Here is a 27,349-nt window from a genome sequence, read left to right as displayed (position 1 = left end):
TGTTAAAGAGGATTGCTGGAAAATTAATCATTTTATTGTCCTCAAAATATGAAATATGAAATTAGGAAGCTAAATTGTAACACTGGAAATAACTTTATTTCTATTCACTGTACCCTAAGTCAATAAACATCACAATATCATAATCATCCCTAAACACATCATTACTGAAATGCATGTTAATGTAAGATCAAGTTTTAGTTAGTTGGTTATATGTAGATGGAAAAGGAGTATTTAATACTACGTTTTGTTTAATACTACATTTTGTGTTATTGGCATAAAAGACTGGTTCTTTTTACATGTAATGGGGAAGTTTCAAGAAGGTGTCAAGGAAAGGTCAGGCTTTAGATTTAGATGGATCTAATTATTAAAGCTGGAAATTACAGGGGAATCTGTAAGAGCAACAAAGCCACAAAGAGGATGAGCCCTACCTCTGCCCAAATCTTGACGGATCCTCAGGCACAGTGAGTTCCCTGGGAGCCTAGTTAGAAGAGCAACAGTGGAAAGAAATAAGAACTCATCACAGATGCCAGCTGCTGTACACTGTAGGGGACACACTTCAGAGTTTGAGTCTAGGTAAGATAATTGCCTAACTGAACAAAAAAAGCTAATAATCTTCCAAAAAACAAAACAGAATCCAGAGAAACTGTGATTCGTTATCTTTATTATCCAGTTTTCAATCAAAACTTACTAGACACTAAAGTATGATTGGTGGGGGAGGGGGAGGAAGAAGAAGTTGATAGAAACTCATTTTCATTGAGTTTGGATTTAGCTGTTGGATTTAGCGGGCAAAGAAAGGCTTCAAATAAGCTATTATAAACAATGTTCACGGAATTAAAATCTATTTTTAAATTAGAGTAAAATAAGATTTTAGTGAAGGAATGGATAGAGAATGTTTAATTGAGAACTAGAAAATAATTTTAAAAATAGAAATTCTAGAGTTTAAAAGTACAGCAACCCAAATAAAAATTTCATTAGATGGGCTCAAAAATTAATTGGAATGAGCAGAAGAAATAATCAATGAACTTTAAAACAGATCAATAGAAATTTTCCTGTTCAAAGAATAGAGTTTAAAAGATGAAAGAAAAATGAACAGGACCTCGAGATCTGTGGGACAATATGAAGCAAGCCAATCGAAGTGTAATTGGAATTGCAGAAGTAGGGGGCAGAAAAGATGTTTAAAGAAATAATGACTGAAAACTTCCAAAATTTGGTGGAAAACATTAGCAAATCCAAGAAACTCAGTGAACCCTTAGTACAATAAACACAAAGAAAATCACTTTAAACACATCATGACAACACTGACAGCCACTTATAAAGAGAAAACTTGAAAGCAGCAACAGAAAAATGATATGAACGGGGAACAGAGATAAGAATAAAGACTGACCTCTCATCAAAAAATTGTGGAAGCAGAAAACACTGAAGCAATATATTTGAAGTGCTGACGGAAAAAAATGCTCATTAAGAATTCTGTGTCCAGGGACTTCCCTGGTGGCGCAGTGGTCAAGAACCCGCCTGCCAGTGGAGGGGACACGGGTTCAATCTTTGGTCCAGGAAGATCCCACATGCTGCAGAGCAACTCAGCCTGTGTGCCACAACTACTGAGCCTGTGCTCTAGAGCCCGTGAGCCACAACTACTGAGCCCACGCCCTGGAGCCCGCGCGCCACAACTACTGAGCTCACATGCCACCACTGCTGAAGCCTGCGTGCTCCAGGGCCTGAGAGCCACAACCACTGAGCCCATGCTCTGCAACTGCTGAAGCCCACGTGCCTAGAGCCTGTGCTCCACAACAAGAGAAGCCACCACAATGAGAAGCCCGTGCACTGCAACAAAGAGTAGCCCCTGCTCACTGCAACTGGAGAAAGCCTGCGTGCAGCAACAAAGATCCAACGCAGCCAAAGATAGATAGATAGATAGATAGATAGATAGATAGATAGATAGATAGATAGATAGATAGATAGATAGATAAATAATCGTATGTCCAGTGGAACTGTACTTCAAAAATGAGGGCAAAATAAAGGCATTTTCAGGTAAAGAAAAACTGGGAAATTTTGTCGCTTAGTAGAGCTGTCCTTCAAAAACTGTTGAAGGAAATTCTTTAGACTAAAAGGAAATGACACCAGGTGACAACTCAGATATAGGAAGAAATTAAGAGCAACAGGAGTTGTAAATATGAAATAATACATGTACATAATTTATGTTTTCTTTTCTCTTGTCAAGACCTTAAAAGACTTGACTGGATTTATAAAGTATGCACATACACCATATGACAACAAAGGCACTAAAACCTAGGATGTTTCATGGTAATAAATCCACTGTAGCAAGGTTTTTTTGAGATGATACAAATAAAACCTATTAATTTATTTTAAAGCGTCACTATTTAAAGTAGAAATATCCTATGATTATAACAGAATGCGGCATAACCTAGCTAAGAGAACATATTCTGAGGGCAGATTATCTGCAACAAATCCCTGCGTTGTTTTTTTAGACTTGCTCTATAGAAATAGTTGGAATATTGATAGAAATCCATATGCAGTGACTGTTTTGATTATTGTTTTACTAATACAGAATTGATAGTGAGGTTCTCCTCCCCCTTTTTTAGTATATGCATGGTTTGTTTCCAAAGTGATATTGCTTTAAACTTACATATGAAATTCTAGCAATATAATAACTTTACAGAGTGAACTGTTTTCTTTATGCTGTTTAATGATGTGTTGAATTTTTACAAACTTAAAGTAAGCATCCAGTTTCTTTATTTTCTAGGAGGAGGATATGGTATCTGCCCAAGGAAGAGAGGAAGCATCAGATAGGCGCTTACAGCAATTACAAGCTAGTATAAAACAATCAGAAACAAGGTAAACTGCTAAATACATCTAGCTTTGTCTATAAGCTTCAAAAGTTATTCCACGTTAGAGTTTGTTTATGATTTATGATATCGTCTAGAATATATAATTTATAAATGCTAAACAAACTATAATCATAGGTTTAAAATCTGGTTTGCTGGACATTGTTTATTAAAAAATCATATTCAAAAGATTGAACATGTGTTTTGAACATATATTGAAATATCATTTTTGTCTTTACCTTTTCTCAAAAACAGTAATAGTCAAGTTTAGTTAATCCCAAAATCAGAAATGTTCTTTTCATCTTAAAGCAGAAAAAAAAAATAGCGAAGTTGGGTAAAAATTATATAGAAAAATCATTTCTTACTGAGAAATACTTGAGAAATCATTATAGATGTTTTTCCTGGAGTCTTATGGAACAAAAATTTTCAGTTACCTTTGAAGGTCTGAGCTACTTTTTAAATATATTCTGTAACTTTGTCTTTAATTGTTGTCTTAATGCAGATGTTCATTCTAGAATCTTTTGTTGTTGTTTTCTAGTCCTTGTTTGATATTCCCTTAAGGAACTTGAAAATTGTCATTTGTAATCTATTAAAGATACAGTGACTACAGCACATAAAATCATATTATGGTTTATAGCTGAAAAATCTACTGTGTATGATTGGAATCTGTTACACTCAGAAATAGTCTACTGATCTGAGGACATCAAAAATTGAGATCTCAGTTCTAGTCAAGATCCATGGCTAATACTGTTTGTTCAGAAAAAAATTAGTGTCTTTGAGCTTCTGTTCCTTGTTCTCCAAAATGCTAATAAAACTAATTTCTTTGCTCATAGTGGGTTCAGAACTAATTGATTTTAACTGCTAACTTGAGATTCTGATGAAAGATGTTCTAATTTTTAAGTGCTAGGGTTTTTTGGGTTTTGTTTTGCATTTTTCTAAACTTTTCAACAGTTGAATGATTATTTGACTGCTTTCTTGAACTTTTTTGTTAACCTTAGAGAAAAGTCTGTGGTTGTAGTTTTTTCATTTGTTATTTTAGTAGCATTATGTGCTATGAAAATAAATGCTAGAGACTTGAAGTAGTGAAATCTGAATATGTAAATTTCAGTTCCTTTGATTCTGATAGTATTTCATAAGGAATCAAGTTGTTCATAGATGCTTTAAGTTGTCTTTTTAGTACTGAAGACTCTGAGATTTTTGTTGTTTTTTTTCTGCTTTTAATATAAAGTTATAATATAACCTAACTGAAAGCTTCCTAAAAAGAGATTACTGCATACGTAAGAAAATCTAAGGATATTTTTTAAAGTTCAGTATTCAGCTAGCTGCCTTTAAGAAGAAAATTTTTACGTTGGCTGTCTTTTGGAGCTATTAAATTAATGTTGTTTCTATTATGATTAAAAAAAGTTATATTTTAAAGTTAAAAAACTCTTGTATTTTTATATGAGAAAGCAGAACTATTAGTGTAGTTGATATGTGTCTATAAGCAATGTTCAGCCAGTGTTTTTTTCTTTTTTTTTTTTTTTTTTTTTTGTGGTACGCGGGCCTCTCACTGGTGTGGCCTCTCCCGTTGCGGAGCACAGGCTCCGGACGCGCAGGCCCAGCGGCGGCATGTGGGATCTTCCCAGACCGGGGCACGAACCTGTGTCCCCTGCATCGGCAGGCTGACTCTCAACCACTGCGCCACCAGGGAAGCCCCTCAGCCAGTGTTTTAAGTGTGAATATATCCTGTTTAATGGAACTACCAGCTATGGAAAAGCTATGTTTTTAATGGTCATCTTTGTTGCATAAACTCAAAGACACTTTGGCCTCTGTAAATACTTACTATTTGAGTTATTAAAATTATATTTATTATTTATAAAATTATTATTTGTGATCCTTTCAAATGCCACAAACACCTAGGAAGCATAAATCATTTTCTCCCATCTTCCAAAAAAAGGCCTCTGCCTCCCTGCTTTTTAGATGATTCACGGGTACTGGGAATTATCTCCAGGGAACGCCAGTTCTCTGGGAAAGACTGCTGATTTGTATATTCTCTGTTGAATAAGGTCGGAGTGAAATGAATAGAATTGCTTTAAACTACCTCTTCATATTTTTTTAATTTGGTGTTTCTTTCAAAGTAAGAATATGCCAATAAGACTAAGAATTCGAACCATTGTTCTTTCCTTGTTGTGATTTGTTGTCTCCACCTCCCCCGCTCCCATTTTAACGGATACCATTCTCCCTCAGCTTCCTGAGTACACATGGAAGGTACATTTTTTTAAGACATTGTTTAGAAATATCTTTATTCTACCTTTAAAGGTGATAGTTTGGGTGAGTAATGAATCCTAGGTTGGAAATCCTAGGTTTTAAATCATTTTTCCTTAAAATGTTGACATTTTCCTCATATTATCTAGCTTCCAGCTGCAGAAAAAAAAATACCTGTGTCATTCGAAATTCCTGCTTTGTGTGTTTGACCTGTTACCCCACCCCCGTGGACCCCATCCCAGGGACTTGCGGGATCATCCACCCACGACCTCCACAGTTAATATTCTACAATTGCAGATGTGCACATTTAGTAAGAATTCGTCTTCACTCATTTTACTGGGGACATTTCAATATAGAAATTCATGTTCTTCACTTCTGGCAATATTTTCGGGATTTTCTGTTGAATAATTTTTTTCTCTGTTTTTTCATTTTTTCTTTTAACATAATATTAGCTGGATATTGGATCTAATGGATTGATTCCCTAATTTTCCTGTTTTTTCTCTCCCATTTTCCATTTCTTCATTTATTTTCTCCTTCCTTGGGGGTTCCTTTAAATTTTCTTCTAACTAACCATTTGTTGAATATTTTATTTTAGCTATCATAAATTTTTTAAAGAGCCATTTCTTATCCTCTGAATGTTTCTTTTTCTATAGTATCTTAGTATAAATGTTATATCATCTCTTAGTAAAATATATTAAAATATTTTTAAGGTTTTATTTTGCCATCTGCATTGTCTCTGATTTCTCTAACATTCCTTTGTTCTTTGTGCCTGTCTGTCTTCCTTCCAAAGGCTTGATGATCCTTTCTATCCATTGATATTTAAAAATAAGACACCAAAGTGCCTGTTTCACCAGCACATATACTAAAAACTGGAATATACAAAGAAAATTAGCATGACCCACACTCAAATCCATGAAACATTCCATGTTTTTAAAAATCAAATTCACAGATACAGAGAACAGATTGATGGTTGCCAGAGGCAGGGAGTGGGGAGGGGTGGGTGAAATAGATGAAGGTAGTCAAAAGGTGCATACTTCCAGTTAAAAAAGAAATGAATCACGGGGATGTAATATACAGCATGGTGACTATAGTTAATAATACAGTATTATATATTTGAAAGTTGCTAAGAGAATAGATCTTAAAAGTTCTCATCACAAGAAAAAAAATTGTAATGTATATATGTGGTGATATCAACTTGACTTATTGTGGTGATTATTTCAAAATATATGCAAATACTGAATTATTATGTTTACACCTGAAACTAATACACAGTTGTCCCTCAGTATCCACTGGGTTTTGGATCCAAGACCCCTGTGGATACCAAAATCCGTGGATGTTCAAGTCCCTTATATGAAATGATACAGTGTTTGTATATAACCTATGCACATCCTCCTGTATACTTTTTTTTTTTTTTTTTTGGCGTACGCGGGCCTCTCACTGTTGTGGCCTCTCCCGTTGTGGAGCACAGGCTCCGGACACGCAGGCTCAGCGGCCATGGCTCACGGGCCCAGCCGCTCCACGGCATGTGGGATCTTCCCAGACCGGGGCACGAACCTGTGTCCCCTGCATCGGCAGGCGGACTCTCAACCACTGCGCCTCCAGGGAAACCCCTCCTCCTGTATACTTTAAATCATGTCTAGATTACTTACTAATACAATATAAATGCTATGTAAATAGTTGCCGGTGCACAGCAAATTAAAGTTTTACTTTTCAGAAATTTTTTTTTAATATTTTCATTCTGGTTGATTGAATCCTGTAATGTGGAAACCACAGATATGGGGGTTGACTGTAATGTTGTATGTCAATTATATCTCAATTTTTTTAAAAAGTAAGACACCAAAAAGTAGATAAGTAGGTAGGTATGTATAGGTGGGCTTATAGTCTGGCAGACTAACTATATTATGTTTAGGCAGTGAGCTGGCTTTTTCCTTGGGCAGTCCCCAGATATCAGAATCTGAGGGTGCTCTTTCTTGAGCCAATTTCTCCAGAGTAGGATCCATCAGTCTTTTGACGTGGGCTGGGAATGGAAGTGCACTAGCCTGAGTCTATTCCAAAACCTGAAGAAAGAGTCTGGCAGGTGATAATGTTCAATACGCAAACTTTCCTTCAGTACCCTGGGTTTTGTTATGTTTTCTCACCACCAACTTAACTTGAAATGACAGCACCTTGCTAGATAGTTATAGATAGATACATAGATCTGAATCGTAATTTAGGTGGAAGTTTCTTTTTTTTTCCCTCATTGGGGTATAGTTGCTTTACAATGTTGTGTTAGTTTCTACTATATGAATCAGCTATATGTATACATATATTCCCTCTCTCTTGGACCTCCCTCCCACCCCATCCCCAATCCCACCCATCTAGGTCACCACAGAGCACCAAGCTGAGCTCCCTGCACCATACAGCAGGTTCCCACTAGTTATCTGTTTTACACATAGTAGTGTATATATGTCAATCCCAATCTTCCTGTTCATCCATCCCCCGCTTGCCCCCACCATATCCACACGTCCATTCTCTACATCTGCGTCTCTATTCCTGCCCTGCAAATAGGTTCATCTGTACCATTTTCTAGATTCCACATGTAGAAGTTAATATACGATATTTGTGTTTTCTCTTTCTTACTTAATTCACTCTGTATGACAGACTCTAGGTCCATCCACATCTCTCCAAATGACCCAGTTTTGTTCCTTTTTATGACTAATATTCCATTGTATACATATGTACCACATCTTCTTTATCCATTCATCCATCGATGGACATTTAGGTTGTTTCCATGACCTGGCTTGTGTAAATAGTGTTGCAGTGAACATTGGGGTGCATGTGCCTTTTTGAATTATGGTTTTCTCAGGGTATATGCCCAGTAGTGGGACTGCTGGGTCATATGGTAGTTCTAGTTTTGGTTTTTTAAGGAACCTCCATACTGTTTTCCACAGTGGTTGTATTAATTTACATTCCCACCAACAGTGCAAGAGGGTTCCTTCCCTTTTCTCCACTCCCTCTCCAGCCTGTATTGTATGTAGATTTTTTGATGATGGCCATTCTGACCGGTGTGAGGTGATACCTCATTGTAGTTTTGATCTGCATTTCTCTAATAATTAGTGATGTTGAGCATTTTTTCATGTGCCTCTTGGCTACCTGTATGTCTTCTTTGGAGAAATGTCTGTTTAGGTCTTCTGCCCATTTTTTGATTGGGTTGTTTGTTTTTTTGATATTGAGCTGCATGAGTTATTTGTATGTTTTGGAGATTAATCCCTTGTCAGCTGCTTCATTTGCAAATATTGTCTCCCATTCTGAGGGTTGTCTTTTCATCTCGTTTATTCTTTTGTTTGCTGTGCAAAAGCTTTTAAGTTTCATTAGGTCCCATTTGTTTATTTTTGTTTTTATTTTCATTACTCTAGGAGGTAGGTGAAAAAAGATCTTGCTGTGATTTATGTCAAAGAATGTTCTTCCCTGTTTTCCTGTGAGCGTTTTATAGTGTCTGGTCTTACATTTAGGTCTTTATTTCATTTTGAGTTTATTTTTGTGTGTGGTGTTAGGGAGTGTTCTAGTTTTATTCTTTTACATGTGACTGTCCAGTTTCCCAGCACTGCTTATTGAAGAGGCTGTCTTTTCTCCATTGTATATTCTTGCCTCCTTTGTCATAGATTGGGCGACCATAGGTGCGTGGGTTTATCTCTGGGCTTTCTATCCTGTTCCATTGATCTATATTTCTGTTTTTGTGCCAGTACCATACTGTTTTGATTACTGTAGCTTTGTATAGCTTTGTGTAGCTTCAGGCTTCAGTATAGCCTGAAGTCAGGGAGCCTGATTCCTCCAGCTCTGTTTTTCTTTCTCAAGTTTGCTTTGGCTATTTGGGGTCTTTTGTGTTTCCATACAAATTGTAAAATTTTTTGTTCTAGTTCAGTGAAAAATGCTATTGGTAATTTGATAGGGATTGCATTGAATCTGTAGATTGCTTTGGGTGGTATAGTCATTTTCACACTGTTGATTCTTCCAATCCAAGAACATGGTATATCTCTCCATCTGTTTATGTCATCTTTGCTTTCTTTCATCAGTATCCTATAGTTTTCTGAGTACATGTCTTTTACCTCCTTAGATAGGTTTATTCCTAGGTATTTTTTTGTTGTTGTTGTTGCCATGGTAAATGGGAGTGTTTCCTTAATTTCTCTTTCAGATTTTTATTCATTAGTGTATAGGAATGCAAGAGATTTCTGTGCATTAATTTTGTCTCCTGCAACTTCACCAAATTCATCTATTAGCTCTAGTTGTTTTCTGGTGGCATCTTTAGGATTTTCTATCTATAGTATCATGTCATCTGCAAACAGTGACATTTTTAATTCTTCTTTTCCAGTTTGGATTCCTTTTATTTCTTTTCCTTCTCTGATTGCCATGGCTAGGAGTTCCAAGACTGCATTGAATAATAGTGGTGAGAGTGGACATCCTTAGGTGGAAGTATCTATTTGGCAGTATAGCATATTTGTTAAGAACACTGACTCTGGACCCAAACTGACTGAGTTCAAACTCCAGCTTCACCAGTAACTAGATCAATAACCTTGGGCACATGGCTTACCCTTTTTGTTCTTCCGTTTCTCTATCTATAAAATAAATATAATGATTTAACCTACCTCATAATTTATATGATATAATCTCATATCCTACCTCATAGGCTAATGCTATAACCTATTTCATAGCATCATTGAAGATATTGAAGATTATGTTTTCTTTAACATATGTAAAGTACCTAGCACAAAGAATGTTCTTACAGGTGTTTGTTATTATCATTGTTGTTACTATTATTATAGAGCGGGAATTTGGCCCAATTTTAGTCAGTTGAAAGAAAGGATTCATATAAGATTTGGCTGTAGAGGATATAGAAGTGCTTTATGAGAATAATAACAGGCGTAATACATCTTTTATGTTATAAAATTATGGAAACCTTTAAATTATGAAGCTGATGATCTGAATCTACTTTCCTATAACTCCACCCCTAACACCAGCGTGACTTTTCAGAGCCACATGGTTGCTGTGGCTGATGGACTGTTAAATACATGTAAATCCTTTAGTTGCAAGGCTTTTTCTGACATATGTAGTTGTGAAGCCTGGAGGTGAGTGTCAGAGTGCCTTGACTGAAGATTGGAATTCACAGAGTCCTAAACAAAGCTTGCCCTGTTGAGACACATGGACTCTTGGGAGATGAAGATGGCATAAACCCTTCATGAGTCCACCTCCTCTGCCTGGCCCCCAAGAGGCCATGGTGAAGTGAATGGGTGAACTGTGCTAGTAAAGTGCCAGATGTCCTGTACCTCTGTGGGAGAGGTAGAGATTGCTTCATCTTCTACCACAGTGCTTTAACCAAAGTAAGATGGAGTGAAGCATGTCATGTATGTAAATCATTACAGTATGAGAGGACTGTATTCCATTAAAAAGCAGAGACCTGCAGATTTTGATTAAAGCCTAGTAATGTGTTATTTTAGAAAATACCTTAAAGAGTAAATGAACTAGAACAAAGGTATCAAGAAAGGAAAGATGAAGATTTGTTTTCAATTTAAAATAAAGGTGTTAGTGGAGAATATTAACAACTGTAAACAAAAGGAAAGCAGGAATGACAATATTAATATTACATAAGGTAGGGTTTAATGGGAAAAACAGTAAATAGAATAAAGAGGGACCTTATATAATGAAAAAATAAATCACCATTTTGAAAGAGGTACAACATTAATAAACCTAAATATGGCAAATAATAGGACAGCTAAATGTGTGATGGAAAAGCTGGGAAATGCAAGGGTGACAATGAAAATACAGTTACGTTCATTATGGCTTCTCATGCCACCACTTAGAAAAGAAATGCCTGAAAAAAACCAAAGAAACATATGTAATGCAAAGGAAGAACTGTCTTACCAGAACATATCAGAACATATTATAAAGCCGCTATAATCAAGTTAATATGACTTGGGCCTAGACTAGACAAATAGATCAGTGAATCATGACAATTGATAAGTAAATCATGATATTTTCACATTTTAGATATAAGGGTTTATTTCAATTCATCAGTTACTAATGGTACTCATACAACTGGCTATCAATCTGGAAGAAAGTTAAATTGGACTCCTGTCTTATAGCACATTCAGAAGTAAATTCCAGATTGATTAAAGATTTACAGGTAAAAATATTAAAGTCATAACATTTTTTTGAGGAAATCTAGGAGCTTACATTAACCATCTATGGATAAACGAGATCATCTTTATAAAAACTGAAATCCCAGATGTTGAAAAAAAATAGTCAAATTTAGCTGTATTCAAGTGAGCATTTTTAGTGTAATAAAGATTTCCTAAATAGAGTCAATAGGCCACAACAAAAAAGTAAATTTGGGAAAAAATATTTGCAGTGTACAGAACAGACTGAGGGTTAAATATCTTAATATTCAAAAAGTTCTTATAAAGGAACAAGCAAAGTTAATAAGCCATCAGGAAAAAGTAGGCAAAGGATATGAGGAGGAAATTGAAAGACAATTCACATAGCTAGCAAACTTTTAAAATATGCCTGAACTCTCCAGTAATTAGGGAGATACAAATTAACAGTGAATACAAATTAACAGTGAGGAGAAGTTGCATCCGTCAGACTAGGAAAGGAAAGAGCTTCTGGGTGTATTTCTTGAAGGGATTTTTACAAGGTGTTATTGAATAAAAAAAGCAAGTGCAGAAAAGGGTATATACTATGATCTTAATTTTTATAACACGAAAAATTGTGTTTAAAAACCTGTGGATTGATGTGTATATACTGTGTATGTATATTTATGTGTATATGTGTGTGTATATAAGAATCATATGATTTTGTGAACATGGAGAAAAATATTCAACGATATACATTAGTAAGCTAACATGGGTTACCTGGGTAGAGAGTAGTAAAGGGGAGCCAAGTAAAAAACTAAAAGACAAAAAGACCATATAAATAGAAAGAACAACTTATTCTTTAAGGGTTTGCTTTATAACACTGTCATGTAACTGTATAAGACAGTATGAGTTAACATAAGTAGGAAAGTGTAGAAAATGTAACATAATCAGAGTCATAATATCTAGGCTCAGTCTAAGCCCCACTGCTCATTATTCATATGACCTTAATTAAATGTTTAAAATGTTTAAGCTCTCTGGGTCTGTTTGTTATTCTTTTAAATGGAAATAATGAAACCTACTTTACAGAACTTTTGTGTGAATCAAATGAGAAGATACATGTGAAAGTAACTGGAATAATGCCTGTCCTGTAATAGATACTCTGTAAATCTCCTATCTCCCTGCTTTTTAAAAATATTTAACTTTCTCAACGTTACTATTAATTTTTAGGTTATGTGTGACAATCCAAGAAGCTACCCAATTAAGAGCAGAAAAAATACATTTGGAAAAACAGACCAGAGACTTACAAGCAAAGTGCTATGAATTAGAAAATGAGAAATACGAAGCTATTGTAAGAGCCAGAAATAGCATGCAACTCCTAGAAGAAGCTAACCTTCAAAAAAATCAGGTAAGAAAACTAGTAACCATGTTTGTAAATCATAATAAATAGATAATAAATAAAATAATGAAATACTGAACATTCCCCCATATGACCTGATAGTAAGGGACTCAGTAACTACAGAATTAATGCATAAAAATGAAATTGCTCACCATTAATAGGCATACTATTGATACATTCTTGATGTTAAGACTTAACATCATAAAATATGATAAAATGTCAACCGTCTCCTAAAACTTTCATTAGATGTTTTTTACGTCGCCAATCCTTGTGGAACTAATCTTCATCCCCTGTAGTCTTATACTTAAAAAAAAAAAAATCTGTTAAAGTACTTACCGCAGTATGTATAGTCTATATTTTAGTCACTTGAATCAGATGAATCTTATTAATCTTTATTTCGCCTTCATTACTTACACAATTACTCTAATAGAGCAGAAGCTTAATTGACAGGAATTAAATTAACTATAAAGATTTATTAACCCGAGCCTTCATGTCACTGCTCCTTTTTTTTTTAACCCTCTAATAATTGTGATTACTATGCTACCACATATCACATCTTTTACCACTTTCATTTAATGGTATTTAGTTTATAGAAGTCACAAAATAGGTTTGTTTTTTTTTTACATCTTTATTGGAGTATAATTGCTTTACAATGGTGTGTTACTTTCTGCTTTATAACAAAGTGAATCAGTTATACATATACATATGTTCCCATATCCCTTCCCTCTTGTGTCTCCCACCCTCCCTATCCCACTCCTCTAGGTGGTCACAAAGCACCGAGCTGATATCCCTGTGCTATGCGGCTGCTTCCCACTAGCTGTCAATTTTACGTTTGGTAGTGTATGTATGTCTGTGCCACTCTCTCACTTTGTCACAGCTTACCCTTCCCCCTCCCCATATCCTCAAGTCCATTCTCTAGTAGATCTGTGTCTTTATTCCTGTCTTAACCCTAGGTTCTTCATGACATTTTTTTTTCTTAAGTTCCATACATATGTGTTAGCATACAGTATTTGTCTTTCTCTTTCTGACTTACATCACTCTGTATGACAGACTCTAGGTCAATCCACCTCATTACAAATAGCTCAATTTCATTTCTTTTTATGGCTCAGTAATATTCCATTGTATATATGTGCCACATCTTCTTTATCCATTCATCTGATGATGGACACTTAGGTTGTTTCCATCTCCTGGCTATTGTAAATAGAGCTGCAATGAACATTTTGGTACATGACTCTTTTTGAATTATGGTTTTCTCAGGGTATATGCCCAGTAGGGGGATTGCTGGGTCATATGGTAGTTCTATTTGTAGTTTTTTAAGGAACCTCCATACTGTTCTCCATAGTGGCTGTACCAATTCACATTCCCACCAGCAGTGCAAGAGGGTTCCCTTTTCTCCACACCCTCTCCAGCATTTATTGTTTGTAGATTTTTTGATGATGGCCATTCTGACCGGTGTGAGGTGACACCTCCTTGTAGTTTTGATTTGCATTTCTCTAATGATTAGCGATGTTTTTAATGTTGCTGGCTCCCTTACGAAGCAGTCATTAAATTATTATTTCATTTAATCAATATTTATTGAATTCATAGTGTATGCATAGTACTCCACTGGGACATATGGGGATTACAAAGGAAATACTTTGTTTTATTTATGTTTTCTTTCTTACATGATAGATGGTTTTCCAAGAGAACTATTAAAAACAAAACAAGCTATAAGTTGCATGGTAAGAAGCTACTAAGAAATAAAAAAGAAACAATTATCCAAATCTAAGCTGTGGGGAATGCTAAGGTGCTTTTTATACCTTTCAGATACTATTCCCTTCTGTGATCTTTTAGAATGGATGAAAGGAACAGAATACATAATATGCTTGGGAATTCCTCTAAACGCCTAAGTTAACTAGAAAAATTAAGAACAGGGCAGAATTGTCTCTCTCTCTCCTCCGAAGCCTATGAGCATTCTTAACATCAGGTCATAAAAATGAATATTTTGTGTGGAGCACAATGGACAGAGAAGGTAGTAGTAATAATACTCATTCCTGTCCCTTAAATCTTTTCATCCAAGTCTCAAATCCACAAATTGGGCTTGAACCGTAAATTGCCTGTTTTTGGCTACAGTATTAAGTTCCCTCTTGACTTACTGCTTAATTGCCAGAGGGTTCCCACCTTCAGTTGCTTGTTCCAAGAAGTTCTCTTAACCAATCATACAAACAGGTGTGAAGCACAACCTTACCATAGTTTCTTATGAAACTTCCCTTTTCCCCGTTGTCCCATTCTCCATGACAAGATTGTTATATCAAAACAGCTATTACTTCTCCCTAGCTTACCTATTTAAGTAGGAGGAAGTTTATTAAACAACAAAAACAGAGATAGGAATGTGTATGGTATCTTTGCAAGACAGTGGGATCAGAACACAGAGCTGCTTACTCTGTAATGATATTTATAAAAAAAAAAGAAAAAAAGATTCATTCAAACCTAAAATTGGAGGAGTTCCAGGCTCAGGAAGATATTTGAACTAGACATGTAAACTTGGGACTTTTCAGCATATAAATGGCATTTAAAACTGCGAGATTGGATTAGACCACCAAGGGGTAGATGTGGATAGAGAAAAGGACCAAGGACTAAGACTTGGGTAGTTCAATAATAGAGAGGTTCAGGAGAAGAGGAAGAAACGGCATTGCAGACTCAAAAGGAATAATCAGTGAGTTAAGAGGAAAACCAATACTAGGGTGTGCTAAAAGCCAAGTATAGAAAGTAAAACAAAGAAAAGAAAGTAATCCATTATCTCAAGTGCTGTTTGACAGATCAATAAGATAATTATGCAAAATTGACTCTCATGGGTTAGCAGTATAGAGATCATGGACAGTGAAAGCCTGATTAGAGTGAACATAACAGAAAGTTTTGGAAATGAGCAAGTGCAGACTTTAGAGGAGTTTTGCTCCACAGGGAAGCAAAGAAATGGGATGTGACTGACAACAGAACTAGGCTTATAAGAGTATTTTTTAGGTGAGATGAAAATGATTGGTTGGTTAGAAATTTCATGGAGAGGAAGTAGGTGGTGTCTACAGTGATGGAGGTATGAGGTGACAAGGGACATAATTTGAATAAAACCAAATAATGGAAAGAAAGGGAAATCTAAGAGATTTTTCCAAGAATGTAATATTTAAATTTGATTATTTATTTTACATAGGGAATAAAGGAGAAAGAAAATTAAAAAATAATCCTAAATTCCCAGCCGTAGAGATTAGAAGAGTGATGTTACTGGCTAAAACAAATATCAAAGGAAAAGAATAAATTTTTAGTTAGGACAAGGTCAGTGAGGAGGTTAAGGAAAATAAATATCATTCATAACTTAGGCAAGATCTCAAAGTGGAGATGTCTCAGAAGTTTCGCCTAAGAGGTATGCTTTCAAGAAAGTGATTAGTGGATAGGTTTTTACCCATTTATTACATAATCTCTATTAATAACGATGTGACCTATAATAACATCAAATTATTATTTTCTGAAGGCTCTGCTTGAGGAGAAGCAAAAAGAAGAAGATATAGAGAAAATGAAAGAAACAGTTTCTCGGCTCGTGCAAGATGCTGCCATAAGAACCAGGAAGGAAGTAAGGGGGTTTTAATTATATTTAAAATTCAAAATTTTACAGAATTTCACAGCTTAAGAGTAGATACTACCTGAGTTTTTGCCTTGTGGACCTAGGTAATTATTTATCAGCTGATTGTATCAATTGTGCTAAATTTCATATAAAAATCATCTCATGATAGTAGCCCCTAACATTGGTGCCAGGGTGAGGTAGAGGTAGGGGGTAGGGCAAGTGGGAAGGAGAGAGATTTGGGCTAGGAAGAAGGGTCAAAAAGAAACTTAGAACATACAAGAAGCAAGAGAAGAAAACCCACTGTTATTTGCAGTATCTTAGAGTGTCTTAGGACTGGAGTACAAGAGAAATCTGCTTTAACCTCTTATTTTATTTGTAATGAAGCTGAAACCCATGAGAGGTTATTGGCTAGCTCAAAATTGTACACTAATTAAAGCCAGCACTTAGACTCAAACCTTCTCCTTGCTATACTGAGCCTAGCGTTGTTTCAGTTGCATCATGCAGATACCTATATGATTTGTGAATTGTGGTGGTGTTTGCAATTCCATTATCAAGACTAAATCTTATTTTTTTGTGTTAAAGCAATGAGTTGTTTCTTAGTTTGAATTGCAAGCCTTATGAAAGTTAAAACTGTCTTGGAAATATCAGTTTGCTTTCATATAAAGAGAGAGGGAAGACATACATTTATTTGCCTTTTCCTCTGGTATGGATATGAATTAATTCATAAGTGGTGTGGTAAAGTTAAAAACTGTAAAGTGAGTTTAGGAGGAAGAAACCACAAAAACCCATTTTAAAGATGAAAAAAATGAAAAACAGAGTAGTTAACTAACTCGCTTAGGGTTCCACCTCTAGGAAGTAGCAGAACTGGGTTGCAAATGAGCTCTACTCTCAATCACTATGAGAAATTGTTTCTCGTGAATTTTGTGTTTTTTTTATTTTTAGAAATTTTCAAACCCATAGAAAGGAAAGAGCTGTATAATGAACACTTATTTACCTCTCACCCAGAAAACTCTTAGTGTCTTGCTACACCCATTCCATCTCTCTTTATGTTACATACACACTCTTCCCTTGTGCCAAACATTCAGACATAGACTGCAGGCCTCATGACACTTCATCTTGTCATCTGTTTCCCCAGAAAAAGGACATTTTGCTACACAACCACACCACAATTACCATGTCTTAAAAAAAAAATCAACATTACTTCAATTCACACTCAAATTTCCCTAAAATATTGTTTATAGCTGTTTGGTCTTTAAAATTCAGGATCCAATCCATGTTTATGCGTCACTGTATTTGACTACCACGTCTCTGTAGTCTCCCTCAGTTTAACCCAGTCCCCTGCCTTCCTTTGTATATGACAAAGAATCCTTTGTAGAATCCTTCAGAATATTCCACATTTGGATTCATGTGACTGTTTTGTTTTGATTAGATTCAGGTCATTTCTGGCAGAGTGATGTGTATACCTACATCCCACTTCATCACATCAGGAAGCTGTAATGTCAGTTGTACATTGGTGATGCTAAGCTTGACCACATGATTAAGGTGTTAAGACCAGATCTTTCCATTTCATACTTTATGAATAATTGGGGAAGATACTTGAAGACCATGCAGCTATCCTTTTCCACCAAAATCTTTCATCCAGTGGTTTTGTCATCCATTGATAATCCTTGTCTAAAATAAATAAATATATTGGGTAATTAGAAATTCTAATTCTGTCAATCTTTCTATACATTTATTAGTTGTTATTTTTTGGTTAGGGCTAGAGTCCTGCCCCCTTTGTTTGTTATGATGGCTTCGTTTTTATTTTTTTATTTCATGATTCATTGCCATCAGTCTTCATTTTTATTCTCAATTTGTCTCTCTAGTTTTCCTGGATAAATGATATTTCTCATCTTGTACTTTCCTTGCCTCAGACCTAGAATCAGCCAGCCACTTCTTCAAAAAGCCTTGGTTGTAATTTTTAATTTGATATTTTGTCAGATAGATGGATTAGCAAAAGTAGAAATTCCTGTTTTCATTTTTACTTTAATATTTACATTAATATGCTTTCCTGCATATTCATAAAGACTATCTATGAAATTATTAACATAAGTGATTTCAAAATATATATACTATTATGATCATAAACCCTCATGTTACCTGCATCATTTCTAGATACTAAAAAGAACACTTTTAAAAAACTATGTGAGAGACAGACATGATTGGGCTTATAAGAACCAAAATTATTTTATTCTAGGAACCTTCATGACTTAGTTTCAGCTTGAACATTCCTTATCTATAATGGGGATAATAACTACTTCATCATGTTGTTGTGAGAATTAATGAGATAATGACACGTAAAGCACTCTGGACAGTTCATAACACATTAAATCTCAATAAATGCTAACTGTGATTGTCACTGACCTGTAAATAGGGTGGGTTGATTTTTAATATATTTTTTCATAGGAAAAGCTACATCAAATTATAATCTAAAATGGAACGGAAATGGACCCACATATAATATGCTCGGCAGGCCTTCCAAAAGATAACTCTAGTTTAATTAACTAAAGTATATAGCAGTGTTGTAAATGTTCTACAGAAGGTTTACATCATGTTTGAGAAATAATCCATTTTATAAGATGCTATGAAATTTCCAAAAACCTTTGGGTCATAAATGTGTACTGATGATATATCATCAGGATCAATATTCTTCATGGTCTTTTTAAAAACATGAATAGGGACTTCCCTGGTGGCGCAGTGGTTAAGAATCTGCCTGCCAATGCCGGGGACACGGGTTCGAGCCTTGGTCCGGGAAGATCCCACATGCCACGGAGCAACTAAGTCGTGTGCCACAACTACTGAGCCTGAGCTCTAGAGCCCGCGAGCTACAACTACTGAAGCCCACACGCCTAGAGCATGTGCTCCGCAACAAGAGAAGCCACCACAATGAGAAGACCGCACACTGCAACAAAGAGTAGCCCCCGCTCACCACAACTAGAGAAAGCCCACGCACAGCAACAAAGACCCAACACAGCCAAAGATAAATAAATTTATTAAAAATATGAGTAGATATTAGAAAAAAATATTGTCTTAGGAGCCACCCTGAGGAGATGTGACTAATACTTGAAATTACTCTGTACACATAAATTCTGCTATTTCTGAAGATATTTAACTGCTAATTAAAATAAGGGTTTTTCTTATAAAGTAATGTGACACTGAAATATGATGTGTACTATAAAAATATTCTTCTGTTTATAAAACAAAAGTGCCTTAAAAGTTATTAATTACATTTTTAGTGTATATTTCAGTTTTTCTCCTGACTTGCTCTGTGGTAGCAGATCTCAAAGTATTGTTCAGGTGGTCTGCAAAATCATACCTACTTTCATAATTAGAGTAAAACAGTTTGCTTTTTTCACAGTCATTCTCTCATGACTTTGCAGGGTTGTCTTGCAGAAGTTGATGGTATGCAACAACACAACAGCTTGAACATGGAAATAGATATGAGAGTCTAGCTATCTTCTATTAAGCCATAGACATTAAGGAAATTTGCAAAAATGTAAACTAATGACACTTTTCTAAAATTTTTTTAATTTTTGGGAAATACACATATTTTCACAAACGTGTATTTTTTATGTTAACCTGTAATGACTTTAGTTATTATTTATAAAGGGATTAATAAGTAATTATTTTGAAATTTTCTGTTTTCATTTCTAATATGGTAAATTTTAATTGAAAGAGAAGCCATTATAAAGACCAAAATTTGACAAACACTTTAGGAGACATCATCCTGTTCACTTACTTCCACTGTTATGATAAATTCTTGACTCTTTAATACATTGTATGCTTATCCTTTATGCCCTAAAAGTTATAGTTTTATTTTTTATCAAAATTATTATTCTAAATGTTTTTATTGGATGTTAATGATTTTTACTGTAGACCTAAATAATTCATAGATATCTTAATTTACAGGTTGCAAACACAAGAAAACAATATAATGTACAGATTTCTCGACTAACAGAAGAACTTTCAGCCCTTCAAATGGTATGTTAGAAAACTATACTGCTATTTTCTTCTGAATATTGTTTACTTTAAAGGCCAGGAAACATTTATTTTAACATCTTTATTAGAGTTTAATTGCTTTACAATGTTGTGTTAGTTTCTGCTGTATAACAAAGTGAATCAGCTATACATATATCCCCATATCCCCTCCCTCTTGCGTCTCCCTCCCACCCTCCCTATCCCACCCGTCTAGGTGGTCACAAAGCACCGAGCTGATCTCCCTGTGCTATATGGCTGCTTCCCACTAGCTATCTATTTTACATGTGGTAGTATATATAAGTCCATGCCACTCTCTCACTTCATCCCAGCTTACCCTTTCCCCTCCCCATGTCAAGTCCATTCTCTATGTCTGCCTCTTCATTCCTGTCCCACTCCTCGGTTCTTCAGAACCATTTATTTTTTTTTAGATTCCATATATATGTGTTAGCATACAGTATTCGTTTTTCTCTTTCTGACTTACTTCACTCTGTATGACAGTCTCTAGGTCCATCCACCTCACTACAAATAACTCAATTTCGTTCCTTTTTATGGCTGAGTAATATTCCATTGTATATATATGCCACATCCTCTTTACAGGATACATATTATTGCACATTCATTTATTCAGAAGATACCTATTAAGCCAGGAACTGTAATAGATGCTAGGAAAAGAATAAAAATCAAAGGTAAACGTGTTATCTGCAGTCTTGGAACTTATGGTCTAGTAGGAAAGATGGATGGCATTTATCACGTTTTACTGTGATTCTTTTGGGACAAAGAATGCACAGGGTGCTGTTGAAGCATCCATCTGTAGCTGATGCCATATGCTGAAGTTCATCTGAGAGACCAGGAAGAAAGAAAAAGTATACATGATGGTGGGAAAGGAAAGACAGTCTTTCCAAAAGAAATGAGTACTCAAGGATGAGTAGGCAAAGAAGGGAGAGGAAAGAGTGCTTGTGTGACTAGAGGTGGAATTAAATATATAAATTTAACTTGAAGATCTGATGAAATGGAATTTAATAACCTTGCTCACAGGGGCATAAAAGTACAAGAATTTCCAGAGATTGGGAAGATATTTTCAACTTTACAAACTCTCATCTTTCCTGAATTTCCATATCACTTTTAATCTTTCTTACAAAATTTAGCAATGAATTATATCTTGTCATAAATATTATACGTTGTATTACGCCTCTCTTTCTCTGTCTCCTTGTCTTCCTTCTCAGTCCCTCCCTCCCCCTCTGTCTTTCTTCATGAAAATCTTATCTTCCCAAGTAGATTGTAAGCACTTCAAGGTAGAAGAGTCTTATGTTTTCCTTTATTTTCCCCATTGCCTAATACACTATTTTGCACAGTATGTTTTCAATAAATCCTTATTGACTTATTGATATTTAAGCACCTTTGAAAGAATGATCACATCTTTTCCACATTCTACAAACCAGTGTACATGATGAGACCTTAGTTATTGTATGTGGGTCCTGAGAGTTTTAGAACAAGAAACAGTGTTACTTTTTGGTTGTTTAATGTCATTTGTTTTAACACTATAGGAACATTAAGTAAAATTAATGGGATGCAGTGTGGCCAGTTAGTCATGTCTAATTGTTTGTTGTTTTTCAGTTTTACTTCCTCTTCTGTCACCTTGCTATTTCGCTTGTTCTCTTACATGGACTGATTTAACTATCAAAAGATTTACAACTTTGAAGAAGAGGGGTTTTACCCCAGTCGAGGATTATTTACTAAATTATAAACTCTGGAGGGACAAGAACATTATTTATTTCTATTTAGGAATGTGTACTAAGTAAGACCTGCAGGGATTTTAAAAATAACTCTTAGCTGTGTAACAACCAGAGCTATGTAAACTCACTTTAGAGTAAAAAGAAGACATAATTTCAGATTATTACAGAACGTGCTTCTTAGGATTTATAGTAAAACATTTGTAACTCATAGCTAAGTGGATTTTTCTAAAGATATTAAATATTATCTGATGTCATGTTGGTTTGGTGAAAAAAACTGTACTAATTGAAGTGTTTGAAATATTAAGGATTTAGAGGTATATTTGAAGAAAGACATGTTCAGCTACTTTAAAAAGCAGATTTTCTCAGGAAACTCAGACTACAGTTTGAGGCATAATAACCTAATGTTGACTATTTATTTCTATTCTTCATTACCAATTTTACCACCTATGCACTAAACATGAAGTCAGGGAGGGAAGTTAAGCATACTTCAGCTAACCCAAAGCTAAGTTGTGCTTGCAGGAAGGATAAAGTCTTGTATTTTAGGTTAATGTGTAGATTTTTTGGATAGGTTTAAGAAAAGGCCAGAGGGAGTCTGTCTCAAGCCACATATCTCGCTTTGGAGAGCAACAGATGCAGCATATGTTTCTCTTCAAATACTCAAGGTTTTACTTCTGCCAAGTAGCAGAGGTTTTTTGCTAATCTATAGCAAATGAGGGAGAGGATTGGTTATAAATGCCCAAATTTATACATGTAAAATGAAACATTCATTATGATCTTTTTTTTGATCCATGAATTTTTTAGAAGTCTAATTTCAAATTCCCCAATACATGGGTATTTAGACTCCTTTTTATTACTAATTTCTAATCTGGTTAAATAGAGACCACAGATCATGGTCTATATGATACTGATTCTTAATATTTGTTGAGACTTTCTTTATGGTACACTATGAGGATATGATTTTGGAAGCACTCCATGAGTTCTTGAAAAAATTTCTAGTATCATTTGGTCATTTCTTGTCCAAAAGGTAGGAATATTGGTGGTGATTAATATATGAAAAGCTTTTAATAGTAATTTTAAATGTTTGCTTTAGTTTTTAGTGTATTTCTGATAGAATTCTTGTATTTCTCCTTAAAGGTTTCTACTTTTCTGTCTCATTTTAACTTTGTTATCTCAGGTTAAGTAAATATTCAACCATTGTCGTTTGGCAGTTATATGGTGGGTTAGATAAAGAGAGATGCATAACACATTTATAACATATCTTTCTTTATATGCTACTCACCAGACCCAGAAGTGTGATCTAACCTTATTATTAATATCTACATTAAAAATCATTTGGGAATCATATCATAGACGCAGAAAAAGCATTTGACAAAATTACAGCACCCATTCATGATAAAAAAAATCTCTCAGTAAACTAGGAACAAAGGGAAACTTCCTCAGTTTTGTAAAGAATATCTATAAAAAATCTACAGCTGTGGAACTGAAAGCTTTCCCACTAAGATCAGGAACAAGGCAAGGGTGTCCGCTCTCACCACTGCTTTTCAAGATCATACTGGAAGTGCTAGCTAATGCAGTTTGACCCCCCCCCCCCAAAAAGGAAGTAAAAGGTATGCAGGTTGGGAAAGAAGAATTTGTTTTCAGATAACATGATTATCTATGTAAAAAGTCCAAAAGAATAAAAAACTAAAAACCCTGGAACAAAGAAGTGATTATAACAAGGTTGTAGGATACAAGGTTAATATACAAAAGTCAATTGCTTTCCTATATACCAGCAATAAACAAGTGGAATTTGAAATTGAAAACACAGTCTCATTTACACATTGTCATTTGCATTAGCACCCCCAAAATTAAATAGTTAGGTGTAAATCTAACCAAATATATATGAGGAAAACTACAAAACTCTGATGAAAAACAGCAAAGAAGAACTAAATAAATGAGGATAGCCCATGTTCATGGATAAAAAGACTCAATATTGTCAAGATGTCTTTTCTTCCCAACTTGATCTATAGATTTAGTGCAATTCCAATTGAAATCCCACCAGGTTATTTTGTGGATATTAGCAAACTGATTCTAAAGTTTGAATGGAGAGGCAAAAGACTTAGAATAGTCAATACAACATTGAAGAAGAAGAACAAAGTTGGAGGACTGACACTGTACTGCACTTCAAGACTTACTTGAAACCTACAGTAACCAAGACAGGGTGATATCAGTGAAACAACAGACAAATAGATCAATGGAACAGAATCCAGAAATAGACCCACATGAATACAGTTAGCTGATCTTTGACAAAGGAGCAGAGGTAATACAATGGAGCAAAGATAGTCTTTTTTTAACAAATGGTGCTAGAACAATTAGGTATTCACGTGAATGAATCTGGATAGAGAACTTACATAAAAATTAATTCAAAATGGGTCACAGATCTAAATGTAAAATGCAAAACTATAAAACTCCTAGAAGATAACATAGGAGAAAAATCTAGATAATCTTGGGTTTGGCAATGAGCTTTTAGATACAACACCAAAGGTATGATCCATGAAAGAAACAACTGGTGAGTTGGACTTCATTAAAATTAAATTTTTCTGCTCTGTGAAAGACACTATCAAGAAAATGAAAATTGGGGCTTCCCTGGTGGTGCAGTGGTTGAGAGTCCGCCTGCCGATGCAGGGGACACGGGTTCGTGCCCCGGTCCAGGAAGATCCCACATGCCGCGGAGCGGCTGGGCCCATGAGCCATGGCCGCTGAGCCTGAGCGTCCGGAGCCTGTGCTCCGCAACGGGAGAGGCCACAACAGTGAGAGGCCCACGTACCGCAAAAAAAAAAAAAAAAAAAAAAATTATAAAGAAAATGAAAATTGAAATCATATATTGGGAGAAAATATTTACCAAAAAAAAACATTTCTAATAAAGGACTATTACCCAAAATATACAAAGAATCCTTAAAACTCAACAGTAAGAAAACAACTTGATTTTAAAAATTGAGCCAAAGACCTTAACAGACACCTCACCAAAGATTTACAGATGACAAATAAGTAAATGAAAAGATACTCCAAATCCTATGTAAAAATGCAAATTAAAACAACAATGAGATACCACTCGTTACACCAAATAAGTGCCAGATATACCTATTACAATGGCCAAAATCCAGAACACTGACACCACCATATGCTGACAAAGAGCAATAGGAACTCTTATTCATTGCTGGTAGGAATGCAAAATGGTACAGCCACTTTTGAAGGGAGTTTGCTGTTGTCTTACAAAAGTAAATATACTCTTACCATAGGATCCAACAATTGCATTCCTCTGTATTTAGCCAAAGGAGTTGAAAACTTATATTCACAAAAAACGTGCACATGGATGTTTATATTATAGCAGGCTTTGTCATAATTGCCAAAACTTGGAAGCAACCAAGATGTCCTTCAGTTGGTGATGGATAAATAAACTGGTACATCCAAACAATAGAATATCATTCAGCACTTAAAAGAAATGAGCTACGTCACCATGAAAAGACATGGGGGAAACTTAAATGCATATCACTAAATTAAAGAAGCCAGTCTGAAAAGGTTACATAATATATGATGCCAGCTATATGACATTCTGGAAAAGGCAAACTATGGAGACAGTTAAAAGATCAGTAGTTACAAGGGCTTAAGGAGGAGAGAGAGAGAGATGAGTAAGTATAGGCAAAGCATAGAAAATTTTTAGGACAGTGAAACTACTTTATATGATACTATAATGGTGGATATATATCATTATAAATTTATCCAAACCCATAAAATGTACAACACCAAGAGTGAACTTTAATGAAAACTATCTCTTCTAGGTGATAATATTGTGTGATGTAGGTACATAAGTTTTAACAAATGTACCACTCCATCGTGGGATGTTGATAATGGGGAAGGCAATGTATGTATGGGGGCAGGAAGTATAGGAGAAGTCTGTAACTTCCCCTCAATTGCTGTGAACCTAAACTGCTCTTAAAAAATAGTCTATTAAAAAATTACATGAGGTGAGTTATGAACATAGGAGAAATCCCAAATTTCACACCAGAAAATTACCTTTTCATAGATTAGCAACTTATTGTATGAACATATTTAGAACATTCAAGTTATATTTCTTGGAGGGACCTTCAAGATGGTGGAGGAGTAAGGCATGGAGATCACCTTCCTCCCCACAAATACATCAAAAATACATCTACATGTGGAACAACTCATACAGAACACCTACTGAACCTGGCAGAAGACCTCAGACTTCCCAAAAAGCAAGAAACTCCCAACGTACCTGGGTAGGGCAAAAACGGAAGAAAAAACAGAGTCAAAAGAATAGGGACAGTACCTGCACCTCTGGGAGGGAGCTGTGAAGGAGGAAAAGTTTCCACACACTAGGAAGCCCCCTCAGTGGCGGAGATGGGGAGTAGGCAGTGGGGAAGCTTTGGAGCCACAGAGGACAGCGCAGCAACAGGGATGCAGAGGACAAAGCGGAAAGATTCCCACACAGAGAAACCCTGCCACCAGCAATGACCAGCCTGACAGGATTGTCTGCTCACCTGCTGGGGCGGGTGGAGGCTGGGAGCTGAGGCTCGGGCTTCAGAGGTCAGATACCAGGGAGAGGACTGGGGTTGGCTGTGTGAACACAGCCTGAAGGGGGCTAGTGCATCACAGCTAGCCGGGAGGGAGTCCAGGAAAAAGTCTGGACCTGCCTAAGAGGCAAGAGACCATTGTTTCAAGGTGTGCAGGGAGAGGGGCTTCAGATCACCACCTAAACAAGCTCCAGAGATGGGTGCAAGCCGCGGCTATCAGCATGGACACCAGAGACAGGCATGATACGCTAGGGCTGCTACTACAGCCACCAAGAATCCTGTGTGCAAGCACAGGTCACTATCCACACCTCCCCTCCCAGAAGCCTGTGCAGCCCGCCACCGCCAGGATCCCGTGATCCAGGGACAACCTCCCTGGGAGAACAAACAGCACACCTCAGGCTGTTGCAACGTCACAAGGGCCTCTACCACCACAGGCTCACCCCACATTCCGTATCCCTCCCTGCTCCTGGCCTGAGTGAGTCAGAGCCCCCGAATCAGCTGCTACTTTAACCCCATCCTGTCTGGGCGAAAAACATGTCAGAGGGCAACCTACATGCAGAGGCGGGGCCACACCCAAACCTGAACGTCAGGAGCTGTGCGAACAAAGAAGAGAAAGGGAACTTTCTCCCAGCAGCCTCAGGAGCAGTGGATTAAATCTCCACAATCAACTTGATGTACCTGCATCTCTGGAATACCTGAATAGACATTGAATCATCCCAAAATTGAGGCGGTGGACTTCGGGAGCAATTGTAGACTCGGGATTTGCTTTCTGCATCTAATTTGTCTCTAGTTTTATGTTTATCTTAGTTTAGCATTTAGAGCTTATTATCATTGCTAGATTTG

General features: G+C 36.0%; 1 protein-coding gene across 1 annotated transcript in view; it reads left to right on the top strand.

Annotated features, from left to right (window-relative positions):
- Positions 1 to 27,349, top strand: part of SCLT1 (sodium channel and clathrin linker 1) — a 252,430-nt gene that overhangs the window by 123,986 nt on the left and 101,095 nt on the right. Inside the window, exons 12-15 of the mRNA XM_060147067.1 lie at positions 2,762 to 2,853; positions 12,422 to 12,599; positions 16,093 to 16,191; positions 20,131 to 20,202. Of these exons, the coding sequence (XP_060003050.1) occupies positions 2,762 to 2,853; positions 12,422 to 12,599; positions 16,093 to 16,191; positions 20,131 to 20,202 (441 nt within the window). The remainder of the gene's footprint in view (positions 1 to 2,761; positions 2,854 to 12,421; positions 12,600 to 16,092; positions 16,192 to 20,130; positions 20,203 to 27,349) is intronic.

This window comes from Lagenorhynchus albirostris, chromosome 4, assembly GCF_949774975.1.
Source record: "Lagenorhynchus albirostris chromosome 4, mLagAlb1.1, whole genome shotgun sequence".
Lineage (NCBI taxonomy): Eukaryota > Metazoa > Chordata > Mammalia > Artiodactyla > Delphinidae > Lagenorhynchus > Lagenorhynchus albirostris.
This window is presented reverse-complemented; position numbering and strand designations above follow the sequence as displayed.